The sequence below is a fragment of the Acyrthosiphon pisum genome, chromosome X, assembly GCF_005508785.2.
Source record: "Acyrthosiphon pisum isolate AL4f chromosome X, pea_aphid_22Mar2018_4r6ur, whole genome shotgun sequence".
Lineage (NCBI taxonomy): Eukaryota > Metazoa > Arthropoda > Insecta > Hemiptera > Aphididae > Acyrthosiphon > Acyrthosiphon pisum.
Window position 1 is genome coordinate 86,027,598 of NC_042493.1, and position 16,173 is coordinate 86,043,770.

General features: G+C 31.1%; 1 protein-coding gene across 1 annotated transcript; it reads left to right on the top strand.

The window, feature by feature from the left end:
• Positions 1-1,152: 1,152 nt before the first annotated feature.
• LOC100169031 (arginine--tRNA ligase, cytoplasmic-like) lies at positions 1,153-6,895 on the top strand (the record flags this gene model as incomplete). The annotated part of the gene is given in 9 exon segments (XM_029490710.1): positions 1,153-1,338; positions 1,693-1,945; positions 2,005-2,318; positions 4,042-4,146; positions 4,762-4,940; positions 5,007-5,175; positions 5,245-5,552; positions 5,619-5,763; positions 6,708-6,895. Coding segments are annotated over 9 exon segments (1,769 nt in total), but the record flags the coding sequence as incomplete, so codon positions are not given.
• Between the last annotated feature and the right edge of the window lie 9,278 nt (positions 6,896-16,173).

Consider the following 16,173-nt stretch of genomic DNA (forward strand, 5'->3'; position numbering starts at 1 on the left):
CGATATAGTAAAATAATGTTTTCAGAATTTCCAATTTGTGTAGTACCTACTAATTATATATAATATTATAATAATACAATAGTGAATTCACTATTATCAAATTTAAAAGTAAGAGCATTATCTGTGTTTACTCGTGGTTTTTTTTATGATATTTTAATTTTAAACCAAGTTATTAGTACCTATGTAAAATATTACAATTTAAAAATTTTCTTAACTTACTAAAAAACTAAAAAATATAAATATTGTATAAAATCCGTTTAAAATCACAGATAATATTCTTACCTCTAAGTTTGCTAATGGGTCAACTTGAGGATCAATTTATCCTAATATTTAAACTTACTACACAAATTTGGAACTGTTGAACACAATTTTAGTATATTATACATTTATAAAACGAATACCGCACAAACCGTCATCTAACCAACAAATATGTTTAATAATATAAAATAATTACTATTTTCATATTTCTAACAATTTACATAGCAATTTACCGAGCAATTTGCTTATATTTGAATTAGTGTGGATGCAAAAAAAAGAGTGTAAGTACTATTGTATCAATGAAACCACATTTTATTTGTAGAAATCAGCCAAAGAATAATTTAAATGTTTTTATTTTTTATTGCATTTATCTACTGACAGTATACATTTTTAAGTTCTAACAGAAGAGTTTAAAATCATAATCGTATAAGTATATTTTTTATGTATTTGTAAATAGTTAATTACCCAAAAACTAAATAGTACATTTTCACGTTTTATATATGTAAAAAGTGTACCTACCTATTTACTTTTATACTCGCTTTTATATCATAACACTAAGAGATTGTCAGGGCACTGTTTGTTTTGTCTCTCTGACCCACGCGCAACATAGATAATTGTATGGTCGCAGTAATAATTATTATTACCTTTAAATTTTATGAGAGTTAATTTCACTCTAATTTTAGAAATTATTATGATTATAATCATTATGTATATATTATTTGTGAGCGTACAATTTGGTATATTGTGTGTGGGTCAGAGAGAAAAATAGTTGGCTGTCTTACTCTTAATATTTAAAAACTAGCCTATATTTTAAAGCTTGTTAACTTAAATAATATAATGTCTCATAAAATCTATTTTTATAGGCTGCGGTTAAAGAGTGAAATATGGACTTAATAAATGTTGAAGAACATGCTTTTATTAATTTACATTCTATATTAATCAGTTTGTTTTCAAAAGCTATTAAAACAGCATATCCGGCATTAGAAGACTTTGGCAAACCTGCAGTATCTGCTGGTAGTAAATTTGCTGATTACCAATGCAACGCATCAATGCAAATATGTAAACTTTTGAAAGCAAAAGGTAACATTTAAACCACTATTTTAAGTTGTAACTAGTTTCAGTAATATGTAATTACTCTAATATATATATATATTTTATTTATTTATTATATAAGTTAATGATTCAACATGTTCAATAAAATATTTCATTAATATATATAATTTACATAATTACATATTACAATTAAAATGACATATTATCTGGCTAAATTTTATACTCTTAAATTACTTAAATTACTGAAATACCATGTATTATATTATTATTATAGTAATTATATATTAATAAATACATATTTCAGGTGAAAATATGTCGCCTATATATTATATTAAAAATTATAAATAATTATAAGTATATATAATTAAATATATATTTCAGGTGAAAATGTGTCGCCTAATGTAGTTGCTAAGAAACTAGTGGATTGTTTAGGGCAATGCAATATTATTGAAAAAGTAGATGTTTCTGGACAAGGATTTATCAACGTATGGTTAAGTCGTAATAAGCTTAGAGATATTTTACAGTATGTACTGGAAAATAAATTGAAGCCAAAACCTTTAACTAATCCACAGAAGATTATAGTAGATTTTTCAGCACCCAATGTCGCTAAAGAAATGCATGTTGGTCATTTAAGGTTGGTGGAATTAATAATTAAAATATTATAACAACCTTCACCTTTGTTTGTAAATTTAGGTCAACGATTATTGGTGAAAGTCTATCCCGTGTATTTGAATTTATTGGTCATGATGTATTGAGAATAAATCATATTGGTGACTGGGGCACGCAATTTGGTATGTTAATTGCTCTACTTCAAGACAAATTCCCTAATTACAAGACCGAGTCTCCTCCTATAAAAGATTTGCAACAATTTTATAAACAATCCAAAGTTCTTTTTGATAGTGATTTAGAGTTCAAAAAACGGGCTTATGACTGTGTTGTAAAATTACAAAGTATGTCACCTGATCATGTTCAAGCATGGAAATTGATTTGTGATGTATCAAGGAAAGGTATCTAGTGTTTATATTATGATACTTAAACATTATATTATAGAAATCATGGATATTCACTCAGGTTGTTAAACAACTAACGAGGCATGGTAACACAGTACATTGTGGTTGATTACTGATCTATACTCCGGCCCACGAGAGTCCATATGTCAGAATGCGTCCGTCACTGCGCATGGTGGGAGAAAACAGACGTGACGTATTACAATATGAATGCGCGGTTTACGTATGGACTCTCGTGGGCCGGAGTATATAAGCGCTAGTAATAGTCGGTCCACTGAGCGTCGATAAAGAATTACTCCACGTACAATATACGTATAATGTAAAATATATTTTGTAACACAACTTCAAATCAAACTTGAATCAATTATAAAGAACTAATTTAGAACAATAAATGAATAAAACCATTTAAAAAATTAAAATCTCTTGTATATTTTAACATGGGGTCTTGAAAAATGAAATAAATTAAAATTATTTAATATATATACAATTTATTGACATTTGCGCTACATGTATAATATAACATTTTGTTTTGTTTTAACACGTTGACTGCCACAAGCACGCCGGCGACCCAGCACGGATGTGTAATTGTGGAGCTATGGTATAAATAACAGAGCATTACTGTAATGCACTCATGTGTATTTATAGATAGGAGAGTCCAATTGAAATTTTGAATATAGCGTTATAATTGGAAAGACCTGAATAATAGAAATTAAAAATAAAAATATTTGGGTCGCCCGCGGTCAATATTACTCGAAATACATCTATAATTAAAGATATAATAGTTTTTTTTCCCCTGGACGTCATGGTGTCATAGCAATAATAATAAAATAAGTATTAAATTCTTTAGTTATTTAACAGAAATTCTTTTAACCTGTAACTGGACATTTTGAAATCTTTTCTTTGTTGCTTTTATATCCAGAAGAACAAAAGACAAAACAACACTTCCCCATGATTATAATTTTAATCTATAAATCGTAATATCAATTATAGTTAATGAAATTGACTAATCAGATCTACAATATTTAAGTTAAAACTTGTAAATAAGTAAATTTTAAAAGTCTTAACTTAATCACTGTTGGGTAGTTCACAATAACGCCGCATGGCCATCTGTTACATTGGAGTTAGATTGGTTGTGTTCCAACCTGAGTAGATAACCGTGATAGATATATAGGTACTAATCTTATATGTGATCTACCATAAACTTACATGTGTTCTATACAATCTGTCGCTATTAAGTGATCTTTATCCCAAATCAAAACATAAGAATTAATATTTCTTACTGTAGTTTATTAATTAAGTATTCAATATTAACTCATTATATTTATTTAAAGTTTTTAACACCATAACTTGTCAATTTTAAAATGTATTATATTTATAATTTTTTCGCGTTTTTAAAAAAGTTATGTTACATTAATTTTGTTTTATATATATTTGTAAATTAAAAAATAATACCTTTTAAAATTTTGTTTAAGAACTCATCGAAAATATTTACACTGAATTAGATATTAGACATTAAATTACTAACTATCAGCAGTAGATCACATACAACTCTAGTACCAATATATATATATATATATATATATATGTATTTATATATTTCCCTGGGCCTCCACACGAGTTTTACTCAGTGTGGCCCAATAATCTTCATGATATTAATTCAAATAAAAAAAATAAAAAATATAGGTATAATACTATAATATATAACTTGCAAACTTGTTTTCAGAATTTCAAAAAATATATGAAAGATTAAATATCAGCATTATTGAAAGAGGAGAATCATTTTACCAAAGCCGTATGGAAACTGTAGTTAAAGATCTGGAAGAAAAAGGTATTTTTTAAAGTATACTCCATTAATAGAAGAAAGGTACCGGTGATCAACTTGAGCTTGTGGGTGTGGCTTTGTTCCAAATGCCGAACTCAGTGGTTGACTGGGTGGGAAAAGCATTTGACCACTGCCAGACCATAAACGATACCTTTTTTATTCTACATATTATTTACTTATTTACTTAAGAGGAGCACTATTTGTTTTCTCTCTCTGTTCCACCCGCAGCATAAACAAAACGCAATAACGCAGAATCATGTTTCTATGTTTTTAAGTAATCTTAGAGTAAATTACAAAAATAAATAGTGAATAATGTTTTTGAAGGATGACATATCAATTTTATATTTTATTGTTATTTGACTTTGTATTCTACTTTCAAAATAAACAAAAAAATGTTGTATATTTAAATTATGTTTAAATTGTCTTGAAACAATATTTAGACAAATCGATATGACATTCCCTCAAAAATATTATTCTCTATCTTTTTTCTAATGGGTGATTTTACTCTAAGATTGCTTACAAACATAGAAAAAATGATTCTGCGTAAATGCGTTTTGTCTATAACTCAATTAAATCACTATATTATTATATTTAATTTGATAATTTTTTTATTATAATTAGGATTTTTGGAGAATGATGATGGTAGAAAAATTATGTGGAGTCCAGAGTCCTCAATACCATTAACTGTAGTAAAATCTGATGGTGGATTTACATATGATACATCAGATATTGCAACACTAAAACAGAGGATTGAGGAAGAGAAGGCTGATTGGATTATATATGTCGTTGATGCTGGACAGGTATGAACAATTTCAACATAGAACATAATTTTTTTTTTATGACCAAATGATTTTTGTTTTTATTAGAGTCTACATTTTGAGACTTTAAAAAAATGTGCAATTCACTCAGGTTTTCTTGATCCATCTAAAGTTCGCATGGACTTTGTTGGTTTTGGCGTAGTGTTGGGTGAAGATAAGAAAAAGTTTAAAACCCGTTCTGGTGATACAGTTCGTCTAGCTAGTCTTTTAGATGAAGGTAACATGTTTATTAACTAGTACATTTATTACGTTTAATTGTTTGATAAAAATGAATTTGCTTTAATAGGTATAAAAAGAACAAGAGATAAACTAGTGGAAAAAGGCCGAGACAAAGTATTGACCGATGAAGAATTAAAATTAGCAGAAACGGCATTGGCTTATGGTTGCATTAAGTATGCTGATTTATGTCATAATAGAAATCATGATTATGTATTTTCTTTCGATAAAATGTTGGATGACAAAGGAAATACAGCGGTTTACTTGTTGTATGCACTTACAAGAATAAGGTCCATTATTAATAATTTGGGTACTTATACTCAAGACTTAAATGAGCCTATTTCACTCGACCATGATAAAGAATGGAAACTAGCCAAGGTATTATTTTTCTTAAATTTTTTTTTTTACTGATTTATTTATATAATTATTAATTTGTTCTTACAGACTTTGTTACGGTTCCCAGAAGTAATCTCAAAAATTACTGATGATTTTTGTCTCCATCATTTATGCGAATATCTTTATGATGTGGCTACAACATTTAGCGAGTTTTATGACAATTGTTATTGCATTGAAAAAAATCCTCAAACTGGTAATTTTTAATTTTTACTATATTTACAATAATTTATTTTATCAATGATGAATTAGGTTAAATTCAATACAGCACATTTAATTTCGATAAAAGTTACAAATTTTGTTGGTTCGAATCCTTCTCTTTTATCCTTAAAATTTCAATACATTCCTATGATCAACTTACAATGAAAATATTTTAATAATGTATGATCAAGGTATATCAAGCTATTCAATACCTAACCTAATTTAATCAAAAATTAAATAATCCTAGCGCCACATCTACACATTGCTATTGTTAATATTTATAAATGGAACTTACAGTTCCAAATAATTTAATTAGATTACTCAATATATCTTGTATTTGAACTCATGTAATGGTTCTAATTTATTTCAATTTTTTGTAAATAATTTGATATTCTCTGAGAAATTATTTACCTCTTAACATTGAAAAATGTCAAGTATCTTTTATACACAATCAATATCAAATCATCATGTCATTTCAAGAATTAATTAATACTTGATTTTTAACAGAACAGTTTCAACTAAAAATGCTGGTGTTTATTTTGATAGATATTTACTTTAAATAAAATGTTTAAATTAGATATATTTTGTTTCATACCACATTTAAACATTGGAAAAGCATTTTAATTATGAAAATATCATCACCAAATAATAATGTTACCTTAGGTATACAAATTATGTATTTCAAATTGTTGCTAATGCCTAATTTTCAGTAAAATTATTTAAATCCAAAATGTATTACTTAGTCTATGCATTTCAAAAGATTTTTTCTATGCATTTTTATAACAAATAATTTGTATAAAAGTAATAATTATTGTAAGTATATGTCAACTATTATTGTTAGTACACTTTTTAGCCACCTTATTCCCACTATGTTTCTAATTATATAAATATAGAAAATGTATATAAAAACGAAAATATTATTAACACTATTTTTTTCAGGTGAAATCGTTAAAGTGTTTACTGGAAGAATATTGCTGTGTAAAGTCACAGCAGAGTACATGGAAACGGGATTAAATTTACTGGGCATCAGCACGGTATCTCGAATGTAGTGTACTTAACTGTACACAAACAAAATACTACTTTTTTTTAAACATTATTTTGATTTATAATTAGTTTCATCTTTTTAATAATACAATTAAAATTAATTCTATATGAGTATTTCTAATATTTATCTACATATTATTTAAAATAAATAATTACTTCTAGGCTCTTACATAATGCATCATAATATTGTATAAATCCAAATTAAGTAGTAAAGACATAATTTATTATTCTTGTAAATTTTAATCAATTTTCAAAAAATTTAAAGAAAATAATGTTAATTTAATTGGTATTAAATTATTAAAAGAAAAAAAATACTATTGCATTTAAAAAAAAAAAATGTAGTTTCATTATAAACATGTATTATCTTGATCAGTTATTGAATTACTTATATTCATTCTCTTATTATTTAATTATTGACTCCTTTTTAACTATATTTATGCTATTAATTGTGTTAAATTTAATCATTCTTGAAAGAAATATTTCTAGCTATTTGTATTTTAAAAAAATGATTAAAAAATTTTAAATCGATTAACACATTGACTGTGTATGTCTTTTTGCAGATTTCACCCGGTATGTATAATAAAAGTAAAAAAAAAAAAAAACAATTTTCTAAAATTAACATGAAAAAACTGCTCCGGTCATACGTTCAAACGACATATATATATACATATTTTAAAATGTGCGTTTATTCCACGCTTTATAATAATAAAATAGTATTCTACCATTAATAGAGAATAATAAACCATTCACTTTAAATATATATTGGACGCCAAAATAATTGTTTCAAACACATTGCTGATTGATCTTCATTCTTTGTGATGCCAATTTGCTTCATTACACAGTCTACGTGTTAAGACACTTTTATTATACATTTTAGACTAGTAGAAAAACAATTTAACTTGCATATTCTATACAATTAAACTGCATTATCTACGTAAATATGTTTGAGATGATTCCATCTTTATAATATCCAATTCAATTGTTTTACCTATTGTAATTATCATTTACTATAATAATATTATACTCTTTTATTGTTATTTGGTAACACAATGATTTTGTAAATTTCTGATATTAGATTGTATTGATCAATACTACTTTTTACAATATAAAAAATGGATAAGTTCTATTAGGCATTACGTCATTGTTTAGTAAACTTATATATATTTCAAATTTTTGGTGTGGAAAAGTAGAAGAGTAGGTTAACGGTATTAAACACTTTACACAGCGTCCACTCGCCTGGTACCAAATTTAGTACTGGCCACCGATTTTTGGTATAAAAGAAAACAGTATACCACTGAGACTATAGTCATAGTGTGGTCCCATTAGAGGCGCAAGCACTCAGATCAAGACCGTTCGAGCATAAAAAACTACCAGAACTTGCTCTTCCCTGATTCTGTAGCATTCCAATTAGTTTACTCTTAAATTATTGTAAATATTAAATAACTAACCTATACTCTATTCCAAATAAGATCATGAGTCAACGGCGACCAATTTTCGTCATGCGCTGTCAGACATATGGCCAGATGCCGTCACCACAATGGTGACGCGTCAGGCGCTGCCATGGAACAAAGCCACGCCTATGCGCATTATTTGGCCAACAACTCATGATCTTATTTGGAATAGAGTAAAGAAATTCTGTATTAAAAAAAAAATCATTTTCACACTAACATTGAATGCATGAATGATATATAATATGTTTAACATTTTTGTCTAACCTATAGAAGTCAAATCAATACTCTTACTATCTGATAGTTAGATTATTTAAAAAAATAATATTTATTTCCATGAATACAAATAGGTGCATAATAAATTGTCTTAATATACAAATAAAAATTATGCATTTTCACATTATTTAATACTGAAGAGGATACTATAATGGTGTAATTATAACAATTAAAAACAAAATATATCTACATGACTTATACGTTTTAAATCTATACTTTTTATGGTTAAACTATTTAATAAAATATATAGATTATATTATTTGTGTACAACATATTAATATTTAATATGACTAATTTAGTAATTATTGAAAGGAATATAATTTACAAAAAATCTGTTTTTAAGGAATCATAGGCATTATTATAATATTTTAAATTAAATGAAAATTGATAGGTTATCCATTTATGTTATGTAGTGACAGAAAAAAAAATAAGATGTATTTATACTTAAAATAACTATTGCATAGGCAGATCAATCTAAATCACTTGTGTTGGAATTAATATCAGACAAATTTAGTGTAAAATTCTAATTTTTTTTATAAATTATCTACAATTACCTCCACCACATTTAAAATTGATAGAATATTTGAATTGATCTCTGAAGAGATTGCAACTGAGCATCATTAATCAACATTTATTAACCAACAATATTTTAAAACAACAGATGGTACAATGCATAATAAAATATTATACATAGATAATAGCTATACATAATACATTTAACATTTAAGTTTATATTTGTGATATATTTATCATTTATCTAGGTATCTTAAGTACTTGGGTATAAATAGTTGATATATTGTTTATACATAGCAAAATTGAAAGCAAAATACTTCCATCACAAACGGGAATATCTATTTTTTTTTATCAAAAACTATTTTGTTATCTTTGTGTGAACATGGCTTAACGAAACATTTGTGTAAAGCAAATGCTCACTGTTGGATTAAACTATTTTTTTAACAGTTTCCTCAACTAAATTATTCTAACTAATATTTATATGGTTGGATAGGTACTCTTTAATAATACCATTGATTATATAATATGATATATTCAAATTTCAGAAAAATATTCTGCTTCAGATTTTAAAGTATTAAATTTAAAAAAAATGTTGAATTAAAAAAACTTAAAAATTACAAACATAGTACAAAAACTTAATACTTAATTACATAGTGTTACAACATTTAATAACAAAAATTATTTTTTCTCTAAACCGCATATTATGCAGATATATGTTGAATGAGATAATAATGTTAATAAAAGAATAAACAAAGAACTCAATAAATAAATAGTCGTAATTAATATTGAATTCTAACAATAATATTAAATACGTCATAATGAGATAAATAATTTGATAAAATAATATAATTTACATTGTTTCTTTCTTTCTTTATTATCCTCATTACCCCAGTCTATCTCTATCCATGCCTTTCTTTCTTTTTCACTCACTCACGTGTACCGTTCAAAAGAAGTTTCACTTCCCGCGCACGTACTGGTAACACATAGGTACACACTTTTTTTTATTTCAAAATCATCAATATCTCGAATTTTTTCCCAATCTCTAGAATTTCTTGTAAGAAAATTGAATTATCTTTGGATAACTCAAATTTTTGGATAACTTAAACTTTTTGGCTAGTCCTTTCACCTTCGAGTTAACCAAGTTCGACTGTATAATATAAAATATCCTAGGCTGACAAACCGTCTCCGCTATGAATCGTTTTTCGTATACAATGATAATAATGATATTATTATATAATTTAATTAAAATTTAACACCATTCATTACAGTCAATGACCCATTTGTAACCTACTATACAGCAGAGTTATACCCACTTACCTACTTTTTATTTTCACCGTTTATTTTTACTGATTTTGTCTTTTGCTTGTTTTTCTGCTATTTTAACTGGCACCCCAATACAATATAGACATATATAGTAGGTACTATAAATTATAATACCATAAACGAAATAATACCCCAATATTTTTCAGAATTAAAAATATTAAAAATATAATTTAAAACACTGAAATCTAGAGATAGGTAACAGAAACTTAAAAACAAATCAATCCAACCCACTCTGTTATGAAGTTATAATAAATGTATGCGTATAGGAATTATTCAATTATAATAACCAATTTTACAATAATGTTGAAACTATTGAGTTTTGAAAAAAAAAATTAAAATTAAAATAATACAAAAATGAAGAATATTATTATTTTGTAACGTAACAAATTATTCCACCTGGAAATCAAATGACCAACAATACAAAGAATGATTACCTATTGAATGAAAAAAAAATGTACCTTTTAGTCGTAAGAGAATAATAATGTTAGATAAAACTATAAAAAAATAAAAATAAAAAAGTGTTAGTTATAAAGGAAGACAGAACTCAAAGAGAACAAAAATCCTCGAGTTTGTAATGTAAAATTGTAGCAATGATGGTCAGAGGCTGACATTCGTGCGCGGGGAATCAGCGTCGTACATAGATGTCACTTTCGCCTCGGCGAACATAAGCGGTGCAGTTAGAAATTGGACGGTGCAAAGGGACGAGTCCCTGAGTCTTCACAGGTTCATTACGTTCATCATCAGAGTCGCAGTCACCACCAACACTTGCCCGAGAAACGGGTGGGCGTCGAGAAAAATAGAGACCAGTCAGTTGAAGGCGGCCTTGGCTTCAACACAAAGCCAGCATTCACTTCCACACACTTTCAGCCACGGCACAAGTGGAGGATCTTGTCGGATGGTTGACATGGGCAGCAGATAAATACCTACCGAAACGTCAGCAAAGAGCTAAACGGACACCAGTGCACTGGTGGAATGCAGATATAGATGCACTTTGAAAGGAGTGCCTTAAAACAAGGAGACTATTCCAGAGAAGGAAATCCAGGCTCGGTGCCAACGCCAGCCGGGAACATGAAGAAGTGTGGAAGGAGAAGAGGAAACTTCTAGCAATAGCAGTTAAAGAAGCTAAAGATAAATGCTGGGCCGACCTCATCGCGACAGTGGACGACGACCCCTGGGCTAAACCATATAAAATCGTCATGAAGCGGTTAAGACGTCAGAGCCCAATCACGGGAATTCATCTTCCGGCAGAATATAAGCAATCGTTGACTCCTTATTCCCGACGGCACCAACGTCCGACAGTGTACACGTCAATGGAGCCAAACCTAGACGGAGGGCAGTTAGTCCCTTTCTCAATCGATACCATCAATAACTGGATGCTTGACCACGGCTATCTCTTGCAGCTGAAAAGACAGAGGCAGTTGTTCTGACGAGAAGAAGAGCGCGAAACAAGATTACTGTATTATGCAACGGTCATTTAATTGATTTCAAGCCGAGCCTGCGCTACCTCGGGGTACAGGTGGATCAAAAAATGCGATACGCCGAACACGCGGACTTGGTGGCAAAAAGGGCAGCAGAGGCATCGAAACGCCTGGGGCACCTAATGTCAAACTTAAGAGGACCAAAAGAGAAGGTCAGGAAACTACTGACTTGCGTCGTCACTTCGAGATTGTTGTACGCGGCGCCCATCTGGACTCAGTCGATGCAGGTGCGAGGATGGAAGAAACTGGCCATGGTTCATCGACGGTCGCTGCAACTTAGGACGATGTGTTGCTACAGAACCGTCTCCTACGAAGTGGCAGCGGTAGTATCTGGAATTCCCCCGATCGAACTCTTGGCGAATGAGAGGGCGGACATTTTCTTTGGAAAAAGCAAAACAGAAGCGAGAAGCCAACTTGTTACCGACTGGCAAAGCGAGTGGACAAACGCTAAGAACGGCAGATGGACGTATAGGCTGATCCCGAATATCGGAAAGTGGTTATCTTGCGGGTGAGGTGAGGTGAACTTCCACATGAGCCAAGTACTGACTGGGCATAGGTGCTTCGCTTACTACCTCAACAGGTTCAACATCCAGAATTGGGAATCTTGTGAGCAGTGTGGTTTCGCTCCAGACAACGTGGAACATGCACTCTTCCACTGCGATGCATGGGAGAACTGAAGTCTGTGGAGAGCTCAACGTCGAAACTCTATCGCCAGATACACCATGAGGTCCTCTCCGATTAGATGGACTACTATCAGCAGGCTTATCACAAGAATCATGAAGACCAGGGAAGAAGCGGAGAGGCTGAGACAGGGGCAGCCACAGCAACGAGCGCCATGAAGACAGCACAGCCGATGGATTCCAGAATTCAAGTGACAATCGAAGGAGTCCCGGACAATCAGTGCAACCTAGACTATAGTAAACTTTCTTTGTTGTAACATAACCGAATTTGTAACAATTTTCTATATCTGTCTTTGTATATGTTGTTTATTTAAATAAACGTAGCGGCACCCTCCCTTCCCGACGTAGTTCCAGTGGAAAGTACCGGGAAGGGATGCGGTTTCTATAGGGCCACTTCAACGGATTTTGTTTCGTTGAACGTCCTATAATAAAAAAAAAAAAAAGGTTGAGGAAAAGTAGATAACCGCCAATGAACACAACATAAAGTTACTGAATATGCTTATATTTTATTAGATGCGTTTTCACAGATAGTTACTTTAAGTAATACTTTTACATGTATGAGAATTGTACGAGGTGGTGTAAGCGTAACGTGTACTCATAGAAGACAGGTGAGCCAACCACACCGTGGGCCCGAACGTCCGCCGAAACCATCGTCCCCACCCACGGCACGGCGAGCCCCCTCTCCACTCCTGATCCTGCGTACCAGCGAACACGTTGGTTGGGTGCGTTGTTCACGGAATCGCTTGTTGAGTCTGAACACTCAGCCCACCCTGGCTGGTAGGGTAACTTCTCCCAGGTCCAGCGCTATCTGAACTGCCACGTGCGCTAGCAGCTCCGGGGGTGTAGCTGCCACGGCCCACCTGGCCACTTCTCCTGGTATGGGCGTCGGGGTGGTCCCGTCTGTGTTCCTCGCGACGTTACTGCTTCCCCTATCTCCTCCTCCATTTGGGTCTGGGTCTCGATATTTCTGGTTGTGGTTCGGCGGTCCTGTTCCTGCCATGTCCGGGTCAGGTCTTCCCACGTGGGGATTCTAATGCGTCCCCATCTGGTCAATTTGGGATTTTCAGTTCAGTAAGATTGGGTTTTCCCTTATTGGATTTAATAATTATCTACGCTAGCTGACCGTTGTTCACTTCTTTGCGCCCAAGTGGATCGTGGCTTCATTGTAATCCCATGCTGCTTATTGTTGTGTCAAGAAGTTATGGCCTATCGAGATATCTGCCACAAGTTCCTTTGGTATTACCGCTTCGAAGTCTAACTCAAGCGTTGCAATTTTTGCCTCAATCTGGTATCTTTAGTTTATTTCCTGGGTGTGTCCGTTGGCCATTATTACGGTTGTCTTGCATTTGTCTGCTTGTTTTCCGTATTTGTCGGCTTTCCATAGTCGTACGTACATTTTTTCAGCTTGTGAGTCCAGCAACTCGATAACCATTTCATATGGGAACTTCATCTCTACTGCAGGTGTAGACATGTCTGTTATTTTTGACTCTCTCTGTGACGCTGTCATATGGTTTTCTATTTTGATCAGTGCGAGTTGTTGCTGGTGTCTCATTGGTGTGACCGCAAATAGTGAGCTTTCTTTGATTTTATGGTTTGTGTAAATTTTAGAGTGAGGGTTTTCCCCACGACCACTCTCCATGTGTGAGTGTAACATGCACTCGTAGAAAACAGGTGAAACGATCGTCCCCATCCAAAGCACGGCGTGCCTCCTCTTCGCTTCTGGTCCCGCGTGCCAGCGACCAGCCGAGTAGAGCGCACGCTGCGTGTGGTACCCGTATGTTGGGTCACGACCGTGACAGATATATACATGCCTTGATGAAGACCTTCTGGAAGCACTGGTCAAGAGAATATTTACCACAACTTCAAGTCTAAAGCCGTTGGTTAGCTCAAATCAAGCAAATTAAAATTGGAGATATTGCTATCATCAAAGAATAATGTACACCACTAAGAAAATGGAAAATAGGAAAAATATTAAAAACTCATCCCGGAAGTTATGGGATTATACGAGTAGTCACACTGAAGACATCAAACGGTAATGAGTTGAAAATACCAGTTGTGAAATTATGCCGTCTACCAAATGAGACAGATAAAGATGTAAGCTTCAACATTTTCAATTGAAAGTTCTTTTTTTATTAAAATGTTCAACTTTTTTTGAAAATGTTAATTTTAATGTATTTTTCTTGATGTGTTTATCCATCCATGCCTATAATGAGATAAATTCAGGAGATAAATCTGATGTAAGAAATTACAAACCTATTTCGATTCAAAACCATACAGTCAAACTCTTTGAACATTTGGTACTAAAAAATATAATGCCCTCTGTTAATTCAGTTTTAGTGGACGAAAAATATGGTATATATTTAGTCGTGTTGCGTATTACGTTGAAGGTACCTACAGGCTACAGCAGGTGTATTTCACAGGTTACAAATTTTGCGTATATTAATTAATTTGAATTTTATATTTGTATAAACGAAACAAAGATTAAAATTAAAATGCCTAAAGTAAAAATGCCATATTTGGACCGACTTCGTGGTTTTTTTTGTACAGTGTAATGCAAATATGATTTAATTTTCTACTCATTTTTTAATAATAATTTGAATTTATTAATAAATAATGCATTTTTTTAGAGATTTTAGATCATAAATGTATTTTTTGAAAGGGCATTTTTTAAATATTTTTAGGGAATTTAAATCTGAGCCTTATTGATTATCATAAACGGTTGATTATACAATATGATACTAAATTTATATTCATGAATTGCCTTTACTATAAATTTGTATTATATTAAACTGTGAGTGCAAATTGCCACATTTTATTACAGACCGTGAGCGATAATGCACTACCTGTGCATAAGTCGTCGTTTTGTTTCATATTATATTCACTCGTTCATCATATTTGTTTTTATATTATTGCATATAGTTACATGTACATTGTATGTACATTATTATAAACATTGCGTGCGTAAAACCAAATTTATATGGATGCAGGTAGTTGTTGCTGGCCAGCTGTACTCCACAAAACTATGAGTTTATATTATTATTATTTTTTATCTGAAGGATGCCACTTGTCAGTTGGTGTTCACTTATGAGTTCCAAATTTCCGACAGCCTGTGTGATTGTGTATGCCGTGTGGTGTTACCGTATTATATAGTATAATATCCTATACAGGATGTAACAGATAGAACTGACTTTTGGAATAAATTTTCTTCTAATCAATATTTATAATGTTTTTTATATACAATGTATAGTCAGTTGCGCTACACATATATTATACAAAAAATTATTTTTAATTTTTAATATTGAAAATAATACCTTTTTTCAAAATATTTTTTTTGGGAATTTGCTAATATGAGTATATTAATTCTTAAATTATTTACTAATCATATAATTTTATCAATTTGTATCATACGTTTAAGTAGCCTCATTTTTTTTCGTCAAGTCTTTCTGTTCCACCTTGTATACTAATATTTAATTGTGATATTTTGTGAATAAAATAAAAAAAAATAAAGGTGGGTAAGTGGATGTCGCTCTGCTGTACAGTAGGTTACAAGTGGGTCACTGTATAATGGATGGTATTAAATTTGAATTCAATGATATAATATCATTGTATAAGAAAAACGATTCTGAGCGGAGACAGTATGTCA